At 40.4% G+C, this 21,302-nt stretch overlaps 2 protein-coding genes across 3 annotated transcripts in view; one reads left to right on the forward strand and one right to left on the reverse strand.

Moving 5' to 3' along the window:
- Window positions 1–4,154: 4,154 nt before the first annotated feature.
- On the forward strand, window positions 4,155–11,775 carry gmpr (guanosine monophosphate reductase). The gene is made up of 9 exons (XM_063898709.1): window positions 4,155–4,527; window positions 7,278–7,397; window positions 8,160–8,243; window positions 8,336–8,509; window positions 8,590–8,671; window positions 9,543–9,649; window positions 10,212–10,254; window positions 10,355–10,514; window positions 10,646–11,775. The coding sequence occupies exons 1-9, from the start codon at window positions 4,441–4,443 to the stop codon at window positions 10,827–10,829; spliced, it is 1,041 nt and encodes a 346-aa protein (XP_063754779.1). The 5' UTR covers window positions 4,155–4,440; the 3' UTR covers window positions 10,830–11,775.
- A 1,353-nt stretch (window positions 11,776–13,128) lies between these two features.
- Window positions 13,129–21,302, reverse strand: part of atxn1a (ataxin 1a) — a 28,396-nt gene continuing 20,222 nt past the window's right edge. For both annotated transcript variants that reach the window (XM_063898707.1, XM_063898708.1), the window contains exon 3: window positions 13,129–19,898. In XM_063898707.1, the coding sequence (XP_063754777.1) occupies window positions 19,329–19,898 (570 nt within the window). In that variant the 3' untranslated portion in view covers window positions 13,129–19,328. The remainder of the gene's footprint in view (window positions 19,899–21,302) is intronic.

The following is a 21,302-nucleotide window of genomic DNA, read 5'->3' on the forward strand; positions in this document are numbered from 1 at the left end:
TTTGGTAATGTCGGATTAAAAGCGTTCAAAAATAACAGTAGGCCTACTGGTAGGTTTGTGCTACGTATAAACCTAAAGGATGGGAAACTTCATACCTTCAATCACAGGCTGAACACAGGAAGGATTTCAGGGGATGAATTGTAAATGGAAGCGAAATGTAGAGATGACGCAGGCAGCAGCCTTTTCCTTCTGCCACTTTATTCAAAGCCCTTGTGTACATATCTTCAATTATGAGATCCCCATATGTCAAAAGAATGTGTTTTGACTCAAAACACATTCACATCATATCGAACATTTTGCACGGTTGGCCCCCTGTCTGGTTTTTTTTCCTATACAGAAAGCTTCCTTTACATCCATTGCCAAACGCAGGTGGGGATGTTTCCCCCTGGCCTGAGCTGCCCTCAGTGAGGACTTAGTTCTCAGAGGTCATTTCACAGTAACAACTGCCAAATGTATGACTGCTCCTTGGCCAGTGTATACTTCACATGTCACTACCCAATGTTGATGAGGAATAAGAGTTCAATTTGGGACTCGTGCACGTCAAAATAACAATCATGTTTCCACCAATTATGAAAGAACTGACGGATGATAAGTATATGGATAGAGACCATCTGAGGCTTGCGTTTTGACTACCACTTACTGCATGCCGGTTAAGGTTGGGTGCTTGTTTATGACTTAGAAAACATACTTTAGAATTAGGCTGAGCACGTAAACTACAGTTATATAACAAGCTGATGTTATGAAGAAGAAGAAAGAATAAAGTGAGTGTTGCTCCTTCCCCTGCATATTCAGCTCTGTCTGAAAAGATTTGCCATGCTTTCTTATAACCCTTAATGGAATTTGACCTACTTCTCCAGAGCTGGAGTTTGTTATTATTTTTACATGAATGCCTGTTTAAGTGAAGACCAAGCAGAAGCGAGGGCCAACTGAGAGCGAGGAAGTGCTCCACATTTAGCTTGATGTTGTCTCCAGCATTTATATTGTAGTTCATCACTTCAAAACTTAAAACAGCACATTCCCTGATAAAGGAGGTTCTTCTTTTCCCCCATTACCTGAGCAACTCAGGTAGAAAACAAATAGAATATTTAAGTTCTTATCATTTCAAGTCATGCCAGAAATAAGAACATCAAAGAATCTCAACAACTTCGTCCACACTCTGCCATGTGGATTTCACATCTGCTCGGCCCAATGACACACTGCCAAGGGAAACGCAGCTCTCTGAATGTGTTGGAGATAACTTCCCTCTGGGCAAACAGAGCCCACCTCCTGATGGCAGCATCAGCTGGTAACTGAATACTGGGACAGTGTGTGTGTGTGTGTGTGTGTGTGTGTGTGTGTGTGTGTGTGTGTGTGTGTGTGTGTGTGTGTGTGTGTGTGTGTGTGTGCGTGCGTGCGTGCGTGCGTGCGTGCGTGCGTGCGTGTGTGTGTGCACCGTGCATTCCTCTCAGAGGTTTTAGACGAGTGTAAACAGCCTGCCAGCCAGGCCAAACAATGTTCACCATGCAGAGAATTTATGTGTAGTCATTAGCACATCTACTTTATGCATGGATGGTGAAGTGTGGTGCTAATATCAACTGCAGGCATTCTGTGTGTGTGTGTGCCTCATGAAATGTTAACATCTTAAAATGTAAACTGAGGAGACAATGTTGATTTACGACTTATTAGCCTATTTCAACTTTGTGAATGACAGCAAAAGGTAACTTGTTTCTTTATCAAAACTAACAACCTAGTGTTAAGTCTATAGAAAACACGTACACATATTCAGAGGGGAAAGAGTATCCACTCGTTATATTATTAGTTATATATTAATGTTGGTGTATTCCACGTCCAAGTGTGCACCTGAACAAATAAAAGCCAGCAAAAAAACATCTGCAGCGTTAAATACCGTCTCTATTTGTCATTCTTCCAAGTAAATGTCTGGATGTGAACAAAATAACAGACAGAGGATTATGATTCATCATCTGAACTAACAGAAATCTGTACAAACTTTCAGGCAATAAATCAATTGTTTAGATATTTCAGTCTAGACTAAAGGAGTGGGTGACAGACTCACTGCCATCACAAGTGCCACTCTGATAGCACGAGTTCTGAATGTCAGATCAAAAGAACATCTCTAAAAACACAGATTGAGGGAACCATACTTTTTTTTATTAGTAAGTATTTGGACATTACCTTAAAGATGAAATGTATTGTACATGTTCAGACAGTGAGACTGACCCCTGCCATAAAAGCAATAAAAGCTGCACTTTCACCTACTTCCATCCTCGGCCTGTCATTAAGACGCACACGAGAGTCCACGGCTACAAACTGACTGAAGGTACAGTATATGTTGATAAGGCCCAAATGTCATTTTCTTATCCATTTTCTTTCCAGAAGAGGTTTTAAAAGGTTGACCTAATTTAAGATCCTTCTTATCTGCATTTAGTATTGCAGTTCAGTGTGACGTGCACTGTGGGTTAAAGAGCAGTGGGCTTGTAGTGGCTGCTTTACCTCATAGCTGTGGATTGTTCTTATGTTATCAGTTATATACTGAGGCATGTGGTCAGACATCGGTAGATCCAGAGCCAGTTATGATACAGGTATTATATTAAAAAAAACAGTTGTTACACTCCATTATAAACAGTGTTGTGGAAGTTACAAGCATAGCTTTGCAAGCTACCAACACAGAAAGAATATGAAATGTAGAAAAGCTTCCCTAGGTAAAAAAACAAAACAAGTTAGGTTGATTAAGGCTAATGAGTAAAAGTTGTTGAAACTACTTTATAAAACAAAATATAAAATTAACTTTTCATACTTGTCAGTGTTGTATCATCTCACAAATGTAACAACTAAAGCAGTCCTTAATTTGCATATCTGTAATAAACAGCTTGAACACTGGTCCGAGATTTGGCAGAGCAGGTTTAATTACAGTAATGAAGGAATAGTAAAACTAAATGTAACTCGTAACTACAAAATGACAATCAGTTTGCACGAAATATGCTTCGTAAATCAAATGTATATTGTAAGACTGTACTTTCCATTGAGAGCATTCGATTTAATCTCAGTGTAGAACTTATTTCAGTTCATTCAATGTGTTACCAATTTCATCAAATTACTTTTCCTTCACTTGATTTCTTTATTCATATGGAAATGCAGACTTCACACTGAAATGTCCCCCTGAATGAACCTCATTCACTTTAAGTCTTTGTTGCAGCCATGTTTGCAAAAAAAGTACATTTTTACGCTTTTCTTACTTTCAGGAAAAACAGGAAAAACTGCTTCCTATATGGAGAGATATTCTAGTTAGAAACAATATAGCAGTCTATGACAAAGGGACATAAATATCACAAAGCCTGGCGCTCACTCTACTCTTTATCTGTGTCTTTATCTGTGCTGACATCTACTGGCCTTACTGTGTACTGACAATGGTACTTGCTGGGAAATACATGCATACTGTTTGTGCAGTAATGTAGGGGAGTCAATTTAATCTGCTGCAATGAAAAGGTAAGACATAATGTCAAATGGACATAATTACATTTGAATTCTGATTTGTTAACAGAAAGTATATAATATCCCAAATACAATACAGTAGATAATTGTTCTTTGTAGATTACCTGATGTTCAATACTTAATAAACACCCTGAGACATGGGTAATACACATACAAAAACATAATGGTCATTTGTGTATGATATGGTTTTTCAAACAAAAACATTGATTTAGTTGAATAATCAGATCTGCTCTGCGCTAATCTCTCAGCGTCTATGTGGGCAGGAGAATTCCCACATACAACTGTGAAAGGAGGTGAAAAAGAAGCCTTTTTCTAAGAAATTGTCCCAGTTATTGGTGAACTACACCCTTACATTGAAATGTCATAGACTATAATAGTATAATATAATAATAATTGCTTGTGTGATTGAGATTATGCAATGTTTTAGTGTCTGTTGGTTGTGATGTACCTGCCTAAGGTGGAAATGAGCTATTAGCACCCTCTCTATGTGATGTGTGTCATAGCGTATGGAGCAATGCCCCAACTGGACAGCAGGTGTGCCCTTTAGCACTGCAGCATACATCCCACTGCAGTGCTACCATGTCTGTGTGTAAGAGTGTGTGTATGAGTCAGGCGTGCCTGCAAGCCTGTCCACTGCTGCTCCTGCCACTCTGCTGGAGGAGAGGGGGGAGAGAGAGGCCGCTGGAGGAGCAGAGGGAGAAAGAGAGGGGGATAGAGAGATAGAGGGTGAGAGAGAGAGAGTCCAAGCCCAAATAAAGTCATGGGGGCCGGGGCTGGGCTGGGCCCCTCATTGCTATAAATACGCTGGCCGCCTGGAGGTTCGGGTTTGGTGGTTGGGGCTTGGGACCAGCGACCACCTCTGCTGCTGCAGTCTTCATCAGGAGTGTCTCCTCTTTGTACTCCTCATCCTCTTCAACCTCACTCTGGTCATCATTACTCTGGGCAGCCAAGATGCCTCGCGTGGATTCAGACCTCAAGCTGGACTTTAAAGATGTCCTCTTTAGACCCAAGAGGAGCAGCCTGAAGAGTCGCTCAGAGGTGGGTAACGTTGATGAGCTGATAATATAATCTAAAAGCTATAATCAACTTCATTGATAGGACTGGGGTATTTCTCAGGAGCAGTGTAATCCTTTACTGCTGCATTCAGGAAGTACGCTTCTATGGTGGGTGACGCAATTCCAATATGTAAACTATTTATACAGGAGGGAGGCTGGTGGGGGGACAGCATTGAGGGCCTTATAACCCTGTTTGCTGCATTGTATAATCATTGTTGAAGATGAAAATTGACATGTTGACTGACAGAGCAGAAGAAATGACATGAATTGATCTTGAGAGGATGTGTCACCGAAGTTGGAAAGTGCACACTGTAATTCTATACGAGTGTGCGCCGCTTTGTTGTCTTGTTCTGTAAGCCAGTAGATGTACACTGCCATTGTACTTTTGTGAGCAAACAAGCTACACAGAATTAGCATGCAAGAGAGGAGTGACCTTCTTAAAGGTGACCGAGAACAAGGCTAGCCTGTGCGGACAGAGGCTATAAACAATAAACTGTCTACAAGCAGAGAAGAATAACAGATATAAAAAAGAAAGTGAGTCGATGATTTATAACGTGTTTTTCTCTGAATGGATTCATCATTTGAAGCCAGTATAACCGGCCACTGTGTATTTAGCACCTACTGATTTGGCTCTTTGGAACAACATAATGCTCTCCATGTTATTTTATAATTGCAACTTCTTCAGAATAATGATGTGTCACTATATCAGTGACCTAAGTTCACAATTGATGTTTGGTGGCACCAGATCTTGGTTGGAAGGGGTGGGAGTTGGCAATCTGAGGGGTGGCAAGCAACATGAGACACAGGACACTTCTCAGAAAACTGTTTAAAAATAGTACAGTGTGTTACTGTCAACCAGAGCATACGCCACAGAGGTATCTGGATAACATTATATACATAGATAAAAACACTGATGCAGATAACAGTACAGAAAATGCACAACACTTGAACCAATAGTGAGTGCGATAAAAGCCAATTTTGTCACATAAGTCGAGTATTTCACAAAATTCTTGAAATTTAACTAAATCCTCTTTTCCTACAGTCACTAAATAATAAGGAAAATATCTAAAATAACATTATCCTAAATAGTCTACACGAGATGACTTCATTGCAGCATACTGAAACCAGAGCCAAGTCTAATGGCCCGTTCACTCCAAAAGCATCCGTGCTCTTGTTTGAATTATGGCTGCATTTAACAGGAGCAGAAATCCACCTGTTAAAGCTAAGCATACCAGACATCCACCAAGGGGGTTTGGAGGAGGGTAGGTTATATGGAAATCAGGGAAGATAAACTGCAACAATAACACGAGACTACACGGTAAAATGGTCAGTTATGAAGCAGGGATGCACCACCACTGAGCAGAAATGTGTCCCTTTCAATCTGGAAGTTTAATTTAACTGTGAACCTTCACTGCATCATTGGAGTTAACACAGAAACACGGATATATTTCATTAGTGTCATGAATCATTATGGGGGTGTTGTGGTTTAATTAAAAAATGCAAAGCTGATGTGTACATATGCATCTACAATCTCAATCAGAGATAACAAAAATGGCGAACATCAATATTAAGAATAAATGGATCCATTTCTCATACATTGTCATGATCTGCTAACTACACAGTACAATTCTGCTGAGTCAGTGTAGTTATTAAAAGAAGAAGCCTGTATTGATTTCTATGACTGCACAGCTCCTCCTTTCTCATCCATATTGCTTTCACCACTTTGCTCTGCCTCCCACCATTATGAGTTATAGCCTCATTTTAGCTGTGGCTCTGAAAAGGATTCCACCGTGAAGGTTATGGCACAGTACAGAAAGTTCGCCTATTATCACAGCTTAAGTATTTTTGGATGATACTAATCTTGGCACTACTCTATAAGCTACCATCATTGTGTCACTGTTGGATTTAAGTAAATGGAACCGGTCGGAATGCTTAACAAGTTTTCCTTTCCATTATAAAAATGTGTATCGACTATTTATCTGACCTTCTATAACATGCAATGAAAATGTGGTAAAATATTGAGATCAAGGCATGTACAAAAGCCAAGTAGTGGGCAGTGAAGCTACAAGCTACATGTAGAACATTGCTAACTCATAGTTTAAAAGTAGCTCAATTAAGTTATTTCCATTACCAAAATGTATCTTCTATTTGGTAACATTAGCTAGCTTGTAGTCCTAGGCCACTTCACAGCCACACACTTGAACACACAGTATAGTCTGTGAGTAGTGGTTGCATATTACTGCTTCTGAATTCAACGTTTCATTTATAGGAAGAAAACAAGATGTGTAACTTCTTCTTTGTGACTTAAAATAACACGTGTGCAAACTCCCCTCTGGTGCAGTGGTCAACTCATTTGAATAGGATCTATTTATAGCAGATGTTTTTAAATGGATTCCTAGCTACGACTTGCATCATCACTATATATATATATATGTTTTCTTGTAAAGGAAGCAGCTAGTGGGGCACAGAGAGTCATGTTTGTTTCATGTAGCTTATTGAATTACAGAAGCAAAGGCTAGGCTAGCCACTGGATCTAAATGATTCAGAGCAACCCCACTGACTTGGAACATGAGTCACATTAGCTGCTCCTATTTTCAAGACATTCTGCAAGGTTCCTCAGTCACCTCCAGAGAAAACAATGATTAATCTGTTGCATAAACACTCTGGTTATAGGCTTTGATTATTGTCCATAAACAAGTTTCCACAATTACTCTTGTCGCCCCTCCCCCCCAGGTGGACCTTCAGAGGACCTTCACATTCCGCAACTCTAAACAGACATACACCGGCATCCCCATCATCGCTGCCAACATGGACACCACAGGGACGTTTGAGATGGCACAGGTCCTCAGCAAAGTGAGTTAACACAACAGAGTGGATGAAAAATAAATAACAGCGTCATTGTGTTTGTGTTTGTGTGGGCCTGCCAACATCTCCATGTGTTATTCCACTGAGATTTCTTTGTATTTGACATACAATCAGGATACATAAAACAGGATGTTGCAGGGAGCCATGGGGAAAATACATGAATTAGAAACAGTGTCCTAGAAGCAGATAGAAATCTTCTTTTGTGACAACTTTCACTCAAAATTAATATTGTAATTTGGGGCAGATCTACCGTTTGGGTAACCTGGGTAAGTGACCAGGGGCCCTTGAGCAAAAGGGGGCCTTCAGTGACGAGATTCTTTTATTTTTTTTGTTTTCTTTAAGTTTTTATTAACTTATTTCCATACATATTCATACAAAATGAAACAGTTTCCACGAATAATCAAATTTTACAATAAAACATTTTAAAACAAATAAAAACTAAATAAAGACAACAGATCATATTGTGTATTCTTTGGATACTCTGGAGGGAACTAATTTAGTGATCAGTGAGGGAGCTTGTTATACTATAAAGCGGCTGTGGGCAGCATTTACTGTAAGAATCACACACAATTATTCAATAGTGCAAACTTATTACGTGGTGTTACGTGTGCACGCATTTTTGTCTTTTTCTTTAAAACAAAACTACCAGGAAACCATTTATATCACTGATACATAAACAATGATGGCTAAATGAAATGTATTTCTGTATTTTCTCTTCTGTTGTCTCACTTTCTTTCTTTCTCTCTTTAGCACACCCTGTTCACAGCCATTCATAAACACTACTCTGTAGAGGACTGGAAAAACTTTGCCTCTAACCATCCAGAATGTGTGGAGGTAATATAATCAATGGTTGTCCCTTTTAATTACACACGTTTTAATTCACAAGGGTTTCCTCCTAAAAGGGAATTTTATCTATTTCTCCACAGCACGTAGCTGCCAGTTCAGGAAGTGGAGTGGCAGATCTGGAGAGGCTGTGTGCCATCTTGGAAGCTGTCCCTGCCATAAAGTACATCTGTTTGGATGTGGCCAACGGCTACTCCGAGTACTTTGTGGAGTTTGTCAAAACGGTCAGAGAAAAGTTCCCTAAGCATACGATCATGGTAAGAGAGACCTAACACCCTCTTGCTGACAGTGATGGGACGTACTGTAAGGTGGTGTCTTATACTGCCTCGCTTTACAGGCTGGTAACGTGGTAACAGGGGAGATGGTGGAGGAGCTCATCCTCTCCGGTGCGGACATCATCAAAGTGGGCATCGGGCCAGGTGGGTGTGCTGGTTGTCTGAGTGTGTGTGCAAATAGAGTGAGTGTGCTGTCTCTAAATAAACCAACACGTTTACAGGCCTCACAAACACACACAAACACTACTGAGACGGGGGATGGCACACACAAATGAATATAGATCAGCCGTAAAATAAAAAAGGTTGAATTGTTTCATTTTGTACTAGACTCATAAAGTGACTCTTTTTCACAGTGTTTGATTTGATTTGGAACTGATAGGTTGTTGCAAACAGAGTAAATGGTTTTATTGTAATTACAAAAGCCTTTGTGAATGCAGCACAACTGGTTTTAGTATCCCATTATACAATAACATTTTAATGAAAAGAAAGAACTCTATTGTCAATAAAGTTATTTTGCCAAATCTCCTGGCATTGAGATGCTTATATTAAATGGCTGGTTTATAAAAGGCATACAATCTCTATGATCAGCTGCTATTTTCTGTATTCAGCCTTTAGAATAGAACTAACAGCATCAGAGCATCAGTCAGCAGGTTCCTGTAGCTACAGCAGCAGCTATTAAACACAGACCGGGACAGTTACAGGGCGACTGTGAACCAGAAGGCTGTGGTTTTGAGCCCAGCCCCTGCAGTCAAGATGTCGATGTATCCTTGGGCAATATACCCTAAATTGCCCCCGATAGCATGGCCAGCGGTGTGTGAATGTGTATGAATGTTAGTTCCTAGAGCAATTGGCCCTGCTCTGCATGAATGAGGTGTGAAAGGGTGAATGACATGTAGTATGTAAAGTACTTTGAGGGGTCAAAAAGACCTGATAAAGAGCTATACAAGTACAGTCCGTTTAACATTTACAAGAAAGCCTAGATGGATTTCTCTAATGTGTGCCCTGTGTGTTGCAGGGTCCGTGTGCACTACTAGGATCAAGACAGGAGTGGGCTACCCACAGCTCAGTGCTGTAATCGAGTGTGCAGACTCAGCCCATGGACTCAAAGGACACATTATCTCTGTAAGTCCTACAATACACCACACACAGATAAAAGTGGACAGCCAGATCTACTGACGTCTATAGTATAGTTATCAAAACGATAAATTGTAAGCCACACTGGGATTTGGTGGGCATCAGTCCAACAAAAACGCAAAATATAATCCTTCAACAGGTTATGCCTACTGTTGATGCATTGCAGCAAAAAACATGGGTCAAATATAGAAGATATAATAATGGTAATTACGAACAAAAAAGTACAATTGTTTGCATTTCTGTTTTTTTTAAAAGACAACATTTGCTTTTTTCATGTAAGGCAATTTAATTATTTATTCAGCCTATCAACTACTAGAGAATAGTGTTAAAAAGACCCTATTATATATATTGAATTATTGTCAATATTAGTAACTCAAAGAAGTTAATTTACTGATCAACAATGACAATATTGATCTTCCATAATAAACTGTTGCATAAAGGCTGACATAGTTAAAATATTGATGGCATCCACTAGAGGGCATCCTCCGAAAAATAATAAAATGTAAGACCTGTGATTAAGAGTAAAACCATATGTATTTTTTCTATTCAGGACGGCGGCTGCAGTTGCCCAGGAGATGTAGCAAAGGCCTTTGGTAAGTGTTCAACCTAAAAGCTAAACACCTTCTTTTGAAAGGACAGCGCTGTACAGTTCTGCAAATCTGACATCATGTTTTCTCTGCCTTTGCTTCCCAGGTGCAGGGGCTGACTTTGTGATGATGGGAGGAATGCTGGCAGGCCACGACCAGTGCACCGGAGAGGTCATTGAGAAGAACGGCAAGATGGTCAAACTCTTCTACGGCATGAGCTCTGACACCGCCATGAAGAAATATGTGGGTGGAGTTGCTGAGTATAGGTAAGAGTCTGATATCAAGAATCAATGAAGGATTCCTATTCTCCTTGAAATACCTTTTCATATGTGTTCAGTTGATTAACTCACATGTCTGCATTTTAACTAAAATTCCCCTCCCTGTGATCCTCTGTCAGGGCGTCTGAGGGGAGGACAGTGGAGGTTCCCTACAGAGGAGATGTGAACAACACCATCCTGGATGTGCTGGGGGGCCTCCGCTCCACCTGCACCTACGTGGGCGCCGCCAAGCTCAAAGAGCTGAGCAGGAGAACCACCTTCATTCGTGTCACACAACAGTCCAGCCAAATGTTCATCTCATAGGGTGTACTCGTGTACACACGCGCACGTGCACGCGCGCGCACACACACACACACACAGGTTGCATAGTATGCACTGTGTGGGTATTTAAACGTGCAATAGTGGGACAGTGGTGTAACACATACAGGAGACACGACACACACTCACACCGACTCTTCTACATGATCACATCAACTTCTCTCAGGATATCTGCCATCAGAAAGCTGTTAGTTTCCTGCAGGATGTGATTAAAATAAACCCAAATTTTGACAATAATTCTCCAAGACGAATAGAAGCAACTTAATCCTACATCGAGTGCGTTTACATGAGCACTTCAGATCTGATATTTTAAAATATTCTTTTAACCTTAGCATAATGTAGTAGTCGGGATATTTTAAGATTAACAGCGTATACGGAATAAACAAGAATGTTAGCTATGTGAAAAACGTTGCATGTAAATACACTCGGCAGGAGGAAGCTGACACTCACTCTAAGATCATTTGGGGAAACCGTTCTGATAAACTGTACTGTATGATACAATGAATGTGCAAATGAATATGCAAGACCCAGAGTTGTCACCCTTTAACTTTCACTGGAGAAATCATGCCGCAATAAACTGCATGCAGTACCCTCTGCTATAATGTGTTTCCCTGAGGATTGACAACATAATAGTTGATCTCTCCCAAGTGTCTGTGTGCATGTATTTTGGGAGTGTCAGGAATATTGAGCCAAATCTTGACATCTGGATTTAGGTGTCCCAAACGTTTGACATGTTTGATTTACCCTGCTGTGTATAAAACTGTCTCGTCTAAGTCCTCTTCTTTGATTCCACTGTGCCTGACATTTAAAACCCAGGGCGTCTTGTGGCTTATACCTCATTGATGCTCTTGTATTTTACGCAAGGAACTTCAGGGAAAGTCATGTAAAGAGATGACATGTTTAAACACTAATAAATGAAACATCTAAAATACTTACTGGAAAACACACGTCCATTGTTTTTGCAATGAAGAAAGAAATGGTGCAAATAAACCTGAATCATCAGAGAATGATCAGTGTCTTTTTTCCTGCATATAAACTGTATAGTTTGGTTGATGTTTTCCAATTAAACATCAGGGTTTGGGACAATATAAATATAATAAGTCCATCTAGTTCAACAGACTAAAGTAAGTAAGTAGTTCCTGTCAGTGAAGTGATGTGTATTTTGGAAAAACATAACAAAGGCACATTGAAAATGCATCAAACATTAAATAAAGCTCTAGGTTAAAGTCATTAAACTAATACTTCAGTGAATTTATTTAGATAAATATTCAACTATAGCTTCCATTATTATAGACACACTTGCAGTCTGTGCATAGAACTGACTATCACTACTGTAACCAACATCCATCCCCTGCTGTCATACTGGAATTGACGTTACCAAGTTACAACACAGCTGTATACATTATAAACTCCACAAGGGTTGCAGACACAAACACACATAGGCAAGGACGACTAGTATAAACTGGTCATGTAGCGCACACACACAAAATGCTACATGCTATGTTACTAGGCAACAAAGTTGATGCTGAGCACAGTGAGTTTGTTGTCGTCGTAGAAATAAATTGTTTTTTTATATCTTTGTTTGCTGTTGTACTCACCTCAGTATGATGTACCGCGAGGTCCTCCACCATCTGCTCAAGGATCAATTTAATAAAAAAACACAATTTATCCAGGCCACTCAGACTCGGAAGTTTTCTAAACGTTTGGAGCTGAATGACGCTCTGCTGACATAATTGCGATAGGGAGTGATGTCAATAACAAGCATGTTAGCATTTAGCATATTGTCCTTTCCCCGATAGTTTCATCGATGCCACCTCATATTTTTACTTGAACTATGCCTAGTTAATAATGTAGTAAGGGCCATGCATTTGCTTAGCCTCTCCAAAAGCAGAGCAGTACAAGAGGCCTACCTTCTCAGGAAAATACACTTTTTTATTTTTGTTGTTATAAGAAGTATGAAGTAGCACAAAAGAGAAAAATCACCAACAGTGGCTTATTGACAATTAGCCACTGTTGAGCTGTACAGGCCTCACCAATAAACTAAGTGTATAAAAAGACATGAAGAAGCTCCTCATTACTTTTCAATTTGGTCATTAACCGGGCCAGATTTTTTTTCACCTGATATCTATTCTTGAGTCTAATTGATTATTTAGCCTTTATTTTATTTAGCAATTGAAGTTTCTTTATTATATTTATTATATAGTTCTTATTTGAATTATCTTGAAGATCTTCGTTATTTTACTATTCGGATCTTTACAATGAACATGGGTTTGGTGCAGTCAAGTCATTTCTGTTTTCCGTGTTTTATTTGCAGACAGTTAAGCAAAACCCCAATTGAGAAAAAGACAATTGAAACCGGAACATGTTTTAAAAGTGCAACATAGAACTGATGTGAGCTAACTGACAAATATTTTAATCGCTGCAGATAGTATGGATGTTGTGTAGCCCGATCAACACTAGAGGGGGATATGTTCTACTGAATTTCAGCCAAACTAATTCACAATAGTGTTGATAGCATTGTTTGTTAGTATTAAAATAAAGACACAGGATGCCCATTTATTCCAGATATGTCAAGGTTTCTTTTTCTTTTTCAAAGAGGTGCATTTGTACAGATGTCAAATACATACACCAATAGGGTTTCTCCATTGCTATAGAGGAAAGGGGTGGTGAGACACAGGGACTTAGTGAGTACAATATAGTACAAACAAGTAGGCTGGGAACTCCTGCCCCCCCTTCCTTGTAGGCCAGACTGTCCGAGCAGGTCTGTGCTGATGTCCGGTTCTCTGCTACCGTCTTATGGGCCAACAAGTTTCAGTTCAGTTCTTGGTGTCTCCGGTTAGCAGAGAAAGATCTAGACAACAGTTTGCTAGCCTCAGGGCTGAGTGTTCAGAACAGGGGGGGGTCAATGGAGCCACAGCTGACAGATAAGCTCCACCGCCCTCGTAGAAAGTGGGCAGGGTCAGAGGTCACCAGCCATACAGCCTGTCCCCTGCTGAAGTGTTTGTTGCACAGAGAGGCCGAAAAAAGACGCTCAGTACACTGAAGAGTAATCCAAGCCATCTCCAGCATAATACACATAATATCATAATAATAATTCATAGTTAATTGTCATTAACAACATTTGTTAATCATATCAAATTATATGTAATACATTTACATATCTTATAACCCATATGAAACAGCCCACTATGTAAATTGATTGGGGTGAAACTAAACTGTTAAGTGGGCCTCTACTAGATTTTTTTTTCTTTCTGCCTGAGTTGGTTATCCAGCGCTATGGACATTGACGAGACGTCATACAAAAAAAAAAAGAGAAATAAAAGGAATCCTGATCGAATTCTGTTCACTTTTAAAACACAACAAAGTGCCAAAAACACATCCTTTTTGCAAAATGAAAGTACAAACATCAAGAAACAAGAGCACACATGCCTTTTTTCTGATCGAAAAGTCAAAGCTCACACACCAACATTCAATTTATTTGTAAAATTGTGCAAGCCAATTAAAAAAAAGACATTAGCAGTGTTCCTCCAGTGAGGAAGCTTGTCATAAAAACAAAAACAATGACACATTCTCTACATAGTTTTAAGTCCCCTGACATTATATTGAGTGCTACAAGGAGACTAAAACACAGAAAAAGCTCCTGCACCAAAGATAATGCAAACAATGCTGAGGTTTGTACGCACCGTTTTCACACCACACGACCAACCGCGGCTGTGCCAAACTCAAACACGTAGGCCAAATTTGATCTAAAAAATGTGAACTAATCCAAATTAACAGCACAGCTTGGTCGGTGTAGGGTGCAAAAGATTTCAAACAAACCCGAGCACAACAAAAGAAGGGATGCATTCCATGAGAAAAGGTTTTCCTAGTAGAAAAGAACCAAGGAACCACCTAACACCTCGGCCCGTTGGACCCAAGAACGCGCCGGGCGCCAAGCGAGATGGAGCACAGACAGACAAACACAAGGTTACGGCAAGGTGATGTGCAAAAACTTAAACTGAACCATCTCTCTTTTTCATCCTTATTCACCCCTTTTTATCTTTCTCATTGTCTCTGTCTGTTTTGAATGAATGTTACCCCTAGGGAAGGTAGCGGTCTGAGACAGAGGGGTTAGACCAAGCCCATCCTAGGATTAGAAAGTGCTGAAACATTATCAAGTCTTTTAAATCTACTTACATGTGCATCTCTGTTGGTTGGTTGTTTTTTTTTTCCTTTTTGTTTTTTTTGGGGTTTTTTTGTACAAAAAGTGGTCCCCACTAAGCAATGAGGTTTCTTTTTTTTCTGCGGGTCTCACCTCGAACCGCCAAGGGTCAGGGTTTATGATCTCACAGACAATTAGAGGAGAAAACACTCCGTTACACACACACACACACACACACACACACACACCCACACATCCTCCGAACACATTCGAACATCACATGAACATAAGCACACATACTACACACATGGTGCAGACACACACACGGACGCACAAAGGAGATACGACACAGTCTCTCCCACACTCAAATTTAGAAAGGCCGCAAGGACAAAAGGGAAAGGGAGGTACGGACAAACTCGCCGTTGGATTTCTTTCGCTTCACAAACATCCTGACTTTACAGATGTGATGCACACATCCGAGAGACAGTAAAATACACAAGCCATTAACAAGGATGATACACTGGACTAGGACTATGCTACATACACTTGGCACAGCAAAGAAGGGAGGGAGGGATAAATGTAAGTATTGCACATCGTGGGACATTTCAAGGGGATACAAACTTGGGATTATCTTAATAAAAAACTATACCACACTCTCGAAAAATGAGGAAACCTTGCTGTGATGTGCCGTTCAGTGTCCTGCATTCAGAATGTGTCTACATTCCAGATTGCTTTGTTTCAAAGTTAATTCCATTGAAGTATAAACACAATGACCTTTTTTTTTTTAAGCAAGAGGTGAAAAGGAGACCGAATATCAAAAGATGATGTTAGGAGGGGAACAGGCAGCCCAGGCCACACTGAAAGGTAGCTAACGGTTGTTGAGGGTTAATATTCCATTGCTTCGCCTCAGGAGGAGGTGTGAGGCTGGCTGGCTATGATTGGGTACCTGAAACAATGTTAACGAGGTCACTACGGGAGTCGTGGCAACGAGGTTTCCGCTGGTTACTTCAGGTGCATACTTTTGATCACCTGCAGCTCGAGTTTATGACTCGTACCAGCTGGGACATGTGAGGTTTTGGGGGTCAGTTACTGCATATATGAGACACTTCCCTGAAAAACTAGCAACTGGTGTTGCAACTGCAATTATTTAAGATCTAAATGTACCCTATGATAAGGGGAATAGTGCTAAGTGAAGAACACTGTGGTCAGGTTCAGGCTTCTAAAAGCATTTTACAATATATGGCAAGATTATGTTTTTCTCTATAAGGAGGATTTTCGGTTTGATGTTTGATGGTTATTATTTCATGTTTATTGCCGAGAATTTGAGCGGAATGACTGTTTGTGTGTGTGCAAGTGTGTGTGTGTGTGTTTCAACTCATACGCAAGGAAATTGCCTGAATATTATTCATACTATTGCTTTTAAAATAACTAAATTCAGCATCAATTGGCTTTGGCAAAAAAAAAAAAGTAGATGAAAGGTTTGTTAATATGTTGTGGTTCTGCTTTTTCAATTGATGGGAAGGGGTTTGGAAAAAAGAAAAGTTGTTTGTGTGTATGACATTTACAAAACACAGCCACACACAGAGCAAAACATACACACACATATTTCATACATATATATTTCTATTTGTACTCGTAATGATCATTATGTTTCAATTGGAAAGGAAGTGAATTGTACTGTGGTTGGGGTTGATCTGTGAAACCCTGTTTTATTATAAAAAAATAAAGCATTTTCAAATCCCATAAGGGGTATACTCATTCACTACCCCATTAACATCTGGATCATTCTTCATCCATCTGAGCACACATCCATCGCGCCATCACCTCGGTAAACTCCGACCACCTGAAGCGCTGCCCAACACACTTACACCAACATTATCAGTGGGATTCAAATTTGACTGATCTGCTTCTCAGAGGCAACCAACGCCTTTCTCTATACCAATACCTGAATGCAGAGGCTGAGTAGAAAGCTCAACAGATATGCCTGCAAGAATTCACATCTCCTCCACCTTAAATCCCAGACCCTACGGATGGATTTTAATTGCCAATTTAATTTAATATAATTTTTGGGACAACCAAGCAGGCGTATCTGTTGAGGTAACTGCTGCGTCTTTTACTGCAAATAGGGGTTTCAAAAAGCACAGGCCATGTTCAAAACTGAACCCTAGTCCCTGCACCCTGGTTTCAACAGCAGAAAAGTGGACAAAAAAGTCAACATTTTCCTTTGGATAAATGGCATATCTTTAAGTCAGTAAATTCAGTAGGCAGGCACGTGTTTAAAATGCTGTTTTACAGCTACGGTTATGTTACTAAAAACTCAAATGTAATTTGACCTTAACTGCGTTTACTTTCCTCTATAATGTGACAAGAAGTGCCTGTTGAAGAACAAAGACCCTGGTCTCCTCCAGTGTGTCACATGGTCTAGGGCTCGTTTCAGGACAGGGCGGTTCTACATCACGTCTCCACCCCTTCTCCCTCCTCCTGATGTGCAAATTGCAAGATTCTATTAAGTACGACTCCAAGTAGAAACACTGGACATTTAACATTGTCTATATATCAAGCGAGTATAACCGTTATCCTATACACAGTATACATACTCATACACAAACTGACACAGGTACACAAACACACCACCGAGCACTCTCTACTGTACTGTGCATTACTCCATTCATCTAGTGTCTTTGCAGTAGGGACCACAAAGCATCGGCATTCGTCTCGATACAGTACATTTTACAGGTCATTGATTTCAAGGGATGGTGTGTACTGCTTTGTGTTTGTGTAATTGTTTGTACGGACATACACAGACCCAACCTCATGCACACTCGCGCACAGACACATTACAAATATATGAGACCCTCAAAATTCTGTGGCGTGAGCTTCTACTCGATGCTCTGTCGAGTACATAACATCAATGGGATATTTCAAAAGCCTGTTCTTTGTTAATCCCTATGCCAGATCTCGAACTCTCAAAACACATTCCAATACTTTCCCCTAACCTTTATATGGCTGGCTGGCTGTACAAGTGCACATGCTGAGAACCATCATACTTCTAATTCCTTTTGTCAACATTATTTTTCTCTAACTGTCTACTAACTGGAAACATTCTCAAATACCTATTACAATCATCTCCTCTTTGTGATCCCATGGCACATCCGCTCCCACCGAGACACCTCTTCACTTCTCCAAAAGTTCAACTTTCAAAAGTGCTGTTGCTACTTTCTACCCTTGTCTTAATAAAGAAAAAAGTTTAAAAACATACAGTACTGCGGTAATAAAGAGACAACAACAACAACAACAACAACAACAACGTGTCGGCTGTATGGTGAGTGTGACAGGTGTGTTAAGTGCTTTGAAACAACCTGACCCTCTCAGAGCTGACGTGCAGACCCTCTCACACAGCCTCTTCTCCATAAAAAAGTATAAAGTAATTCATCAAAAACAATGAGGATTGTCTTCCTCTCAACATTTTTTTTGAAGTGACCCAGTGTGTTCACACTTCTATGCTTTAGGATAGGGTATCTCACATTTATACATTAACATTGACCCACCTAGTTTCAAAATCTAGGACTTAATGACCCCTGATTAAGTTTTTCTTGACAATCATTGAAACGTGTGAGTTAGAATATGAGGGGATTATGAAAACTAAAGAAGAAAATGCTCAAGATGAAAGACTCCACCGTCGTCACACTGAACAGAGTGAGTTTTGTTCCCTCTCTTCTGTGTGGCACACTGGCAACACCTGATGACATCACTGCTTCGGTCTGGCCCACTGGGAGAGTGATTGTTTTCCAACTCCCATTCTGATTAGGAAAAAAATATAGTTTTGGTTTACCCACAAATCCTTCAAGCTCAGGATCTTCAGGATCACATTTAGGTGTTTTTGTCCAGGCAGTGCACAGGAACAAAATCACTGTCAAGAAACAAACCGGGAGCTTTTTCAATTTGAAATGTACATCATGTGTAGTGAGTAGCCAGCCAAAAACAGCTATCAAGCTTTGCTTCATGTGCCACACAGCCACCAATAAACATCTCGCACGCCTCACAAACCCCTCACCATAAGTCATCTCATGAAAACCATCAAAAACGACAGCGATTGCTCAAGTGATATCAAATCCAACTATTAAAAATGTGTTATTGACTACATGAACTTAACGTAAGGTGATACCATGTAGGGTATATTTACCTCTACAGCACAGTATTGAAGATAGAAAAATAAAATCGGAAAAACAAAACTTTAAAACCAAGACAAATGAAACATTAAAGTGGGCATTCATGTTTTCTTGTAGAGTCCTGTTATGTTTTTCTTTTCCTAATCCCAATGGATGAATGAACAGTCCTGCGCTTCACTTGCCAATATTTGACCTTCCCTCGATGCTGACTTTCACCTCATGGGGGATGAAGGAAGGTTTGGGAAGGGTCAAAGGCAGCTCCTCCTCCATTTTTTCTACTTTCCGACCTTCAGGAGCAGACCATCTCCTCTTCCTGCTTCCTGATGGCTTGCTGGTGCCTGCTTCTGCGCCGCTGGAAACCTGACCTTTAGAAACGGCCCCTCTTTCCCCAAACATGAGATCCCCGTTTTCAACGTTGGTGCCGCCATTCCCACTTGCACCGCTCCCTCGCTGGCTGATGCCGTTTTCCCGCTCGCTGTTCCTGGAGCCCTGGGGAGCGTCTGAGACAGCTCTGGGGTGTTTGAGGTGCCCGTGACCTGAGGCAGGGGTCACCAGCTCCAGGGGCTGATTTTTCTTCAGGGATCCGTTCCTCAGGTTCTTCAGGGTGAGTGAAATACAAACGTCGCCCACAGAGAGCTTGGTGCAAGGCAGCTCCAGAAGCTGCGTGGTCCGGTCTGGGCAGCATGAAGACCAGCCTTGGCCGAAGACGAAGAAGGGGTACTCCACCAGGACTTCCACACTCACCTGGAGGAGAGGGAAGGGGGGAGAAACACATAAACACAAGTATACTTCAATACAAGAAGTTGCTAGTGTTTAAAACCCCTAAACACAACAATTATACACAAGAAACAACCACATTTTCATCCAGGAGACACTCAAAAACCTTCATCAGGACTGTGTGGATGTGGGTTGATCATGTTTGCTTAGCAGTAATAATCAACCATCGATCCTTTTTTTTTTTTTTTTACAATCAAGGACAGAAACAGGGCTACAAAGACTTTATTTTTGTCTAAATGTAGCTGAATGAAAGAACTATTGGGACATGTTGTTGTTAAAATCAGATAGAAGATTATGTAATAACTGATTGGTTTGTTATAGGCACAGCTGGATACGGTTGGCAAAATTAAAAAAAATGTCTCAAGGAACAGAGTGCCAACTAGTTCAAGAGAAAATGCCTAATCTAAAAATGAAGCATTACACAAAATTGATGAAGAGGATGCAGCATATTTATGTTTAACGGAATTCAAATGTTGCTGTCCTGAGTTCTGAATTAAATGATGAACATATAGGGCTGACTGGGATCTGCATTATGATTTGTATGTATGACAGAATAAAGAGACGACTGATGGAAGCAGAGGAGGCTTAGAGACATGATGGGTAGAGCGAGGGAGCAGAAGATGAAGTGAAAGATTTGAAATAGAGAGAATGAGAAGGTGGGAGTGGAAGAAGTTACTGAGATGGAAATGAAAAGGCGAGTTTACAGAGGAAGGGTGGGTAGAACAAGAAGAGCAGTGAGGAAGTGAGCGTGAAAGAGAACAATGTCAAGACCGATACAAGTGAGAGAAGAATCAAACAGCCTCTCAAAGGAAACGTCAGGCATTATTTTCCCAACCCTATTACATCATTTTTGACTTCTCAGAGTTAGTCCTCTGAGTGTGTACTCAAAGCTGGTACCACAAAAAAAAAAAAAGTAAGAAGGGCCACTGATGGAGTACAAGAGAGAAGTCTTTGAAAGATTGTCAGCTTTTGTGGGGTACAGTATCAAAGAGCAGCCGGGGGCGGGAGAGATGGTTAGAGATGTGCTGTGTGGGTGGACGAGTCACAGCGTGGACAGATGAAATAGATTAACTGGCTTTAACGCACATACCTAAAGATAGAGAGAAGGATCTATGTGTGTGTTTGAGTGTGTGTCGGTTTGAAGAAGTTGGGTCAGTCACAAAAAAGAATAAAATCAATGCTAAGAGATTACTGAAAGGTCGTAGTTCTAAAAAAGTATTACACGTAGCAGCAGAAATGTGATACGAGTACATTCATGTTCCTTGTTTTACTGAATACTTAATGAGCCGATATCCAACACTCGGCTCTTTGAACTTCTTCACAGCTCATAATCAGAACATGCTTGTTACATCACTGCCATCATGGTACATT

This window comes from Eleginops maclovinus, chromosome 13 (assembly GCF_036324505.1).
Source record: "Eleginops maclovinus isolate JMC-PN-2008 ecotype Puerto Natales chromosome 13, JC_Emac_rtc_rv5, whole genome shotgun sequence".
Classification (NCBI taxonomy): domain Eukaryota; kingdom Metazoa; phylum Chordata; class Actinopteri; order Perciformes; family Eleginopidae; genus Eleginops; species Eleginops maclovinus.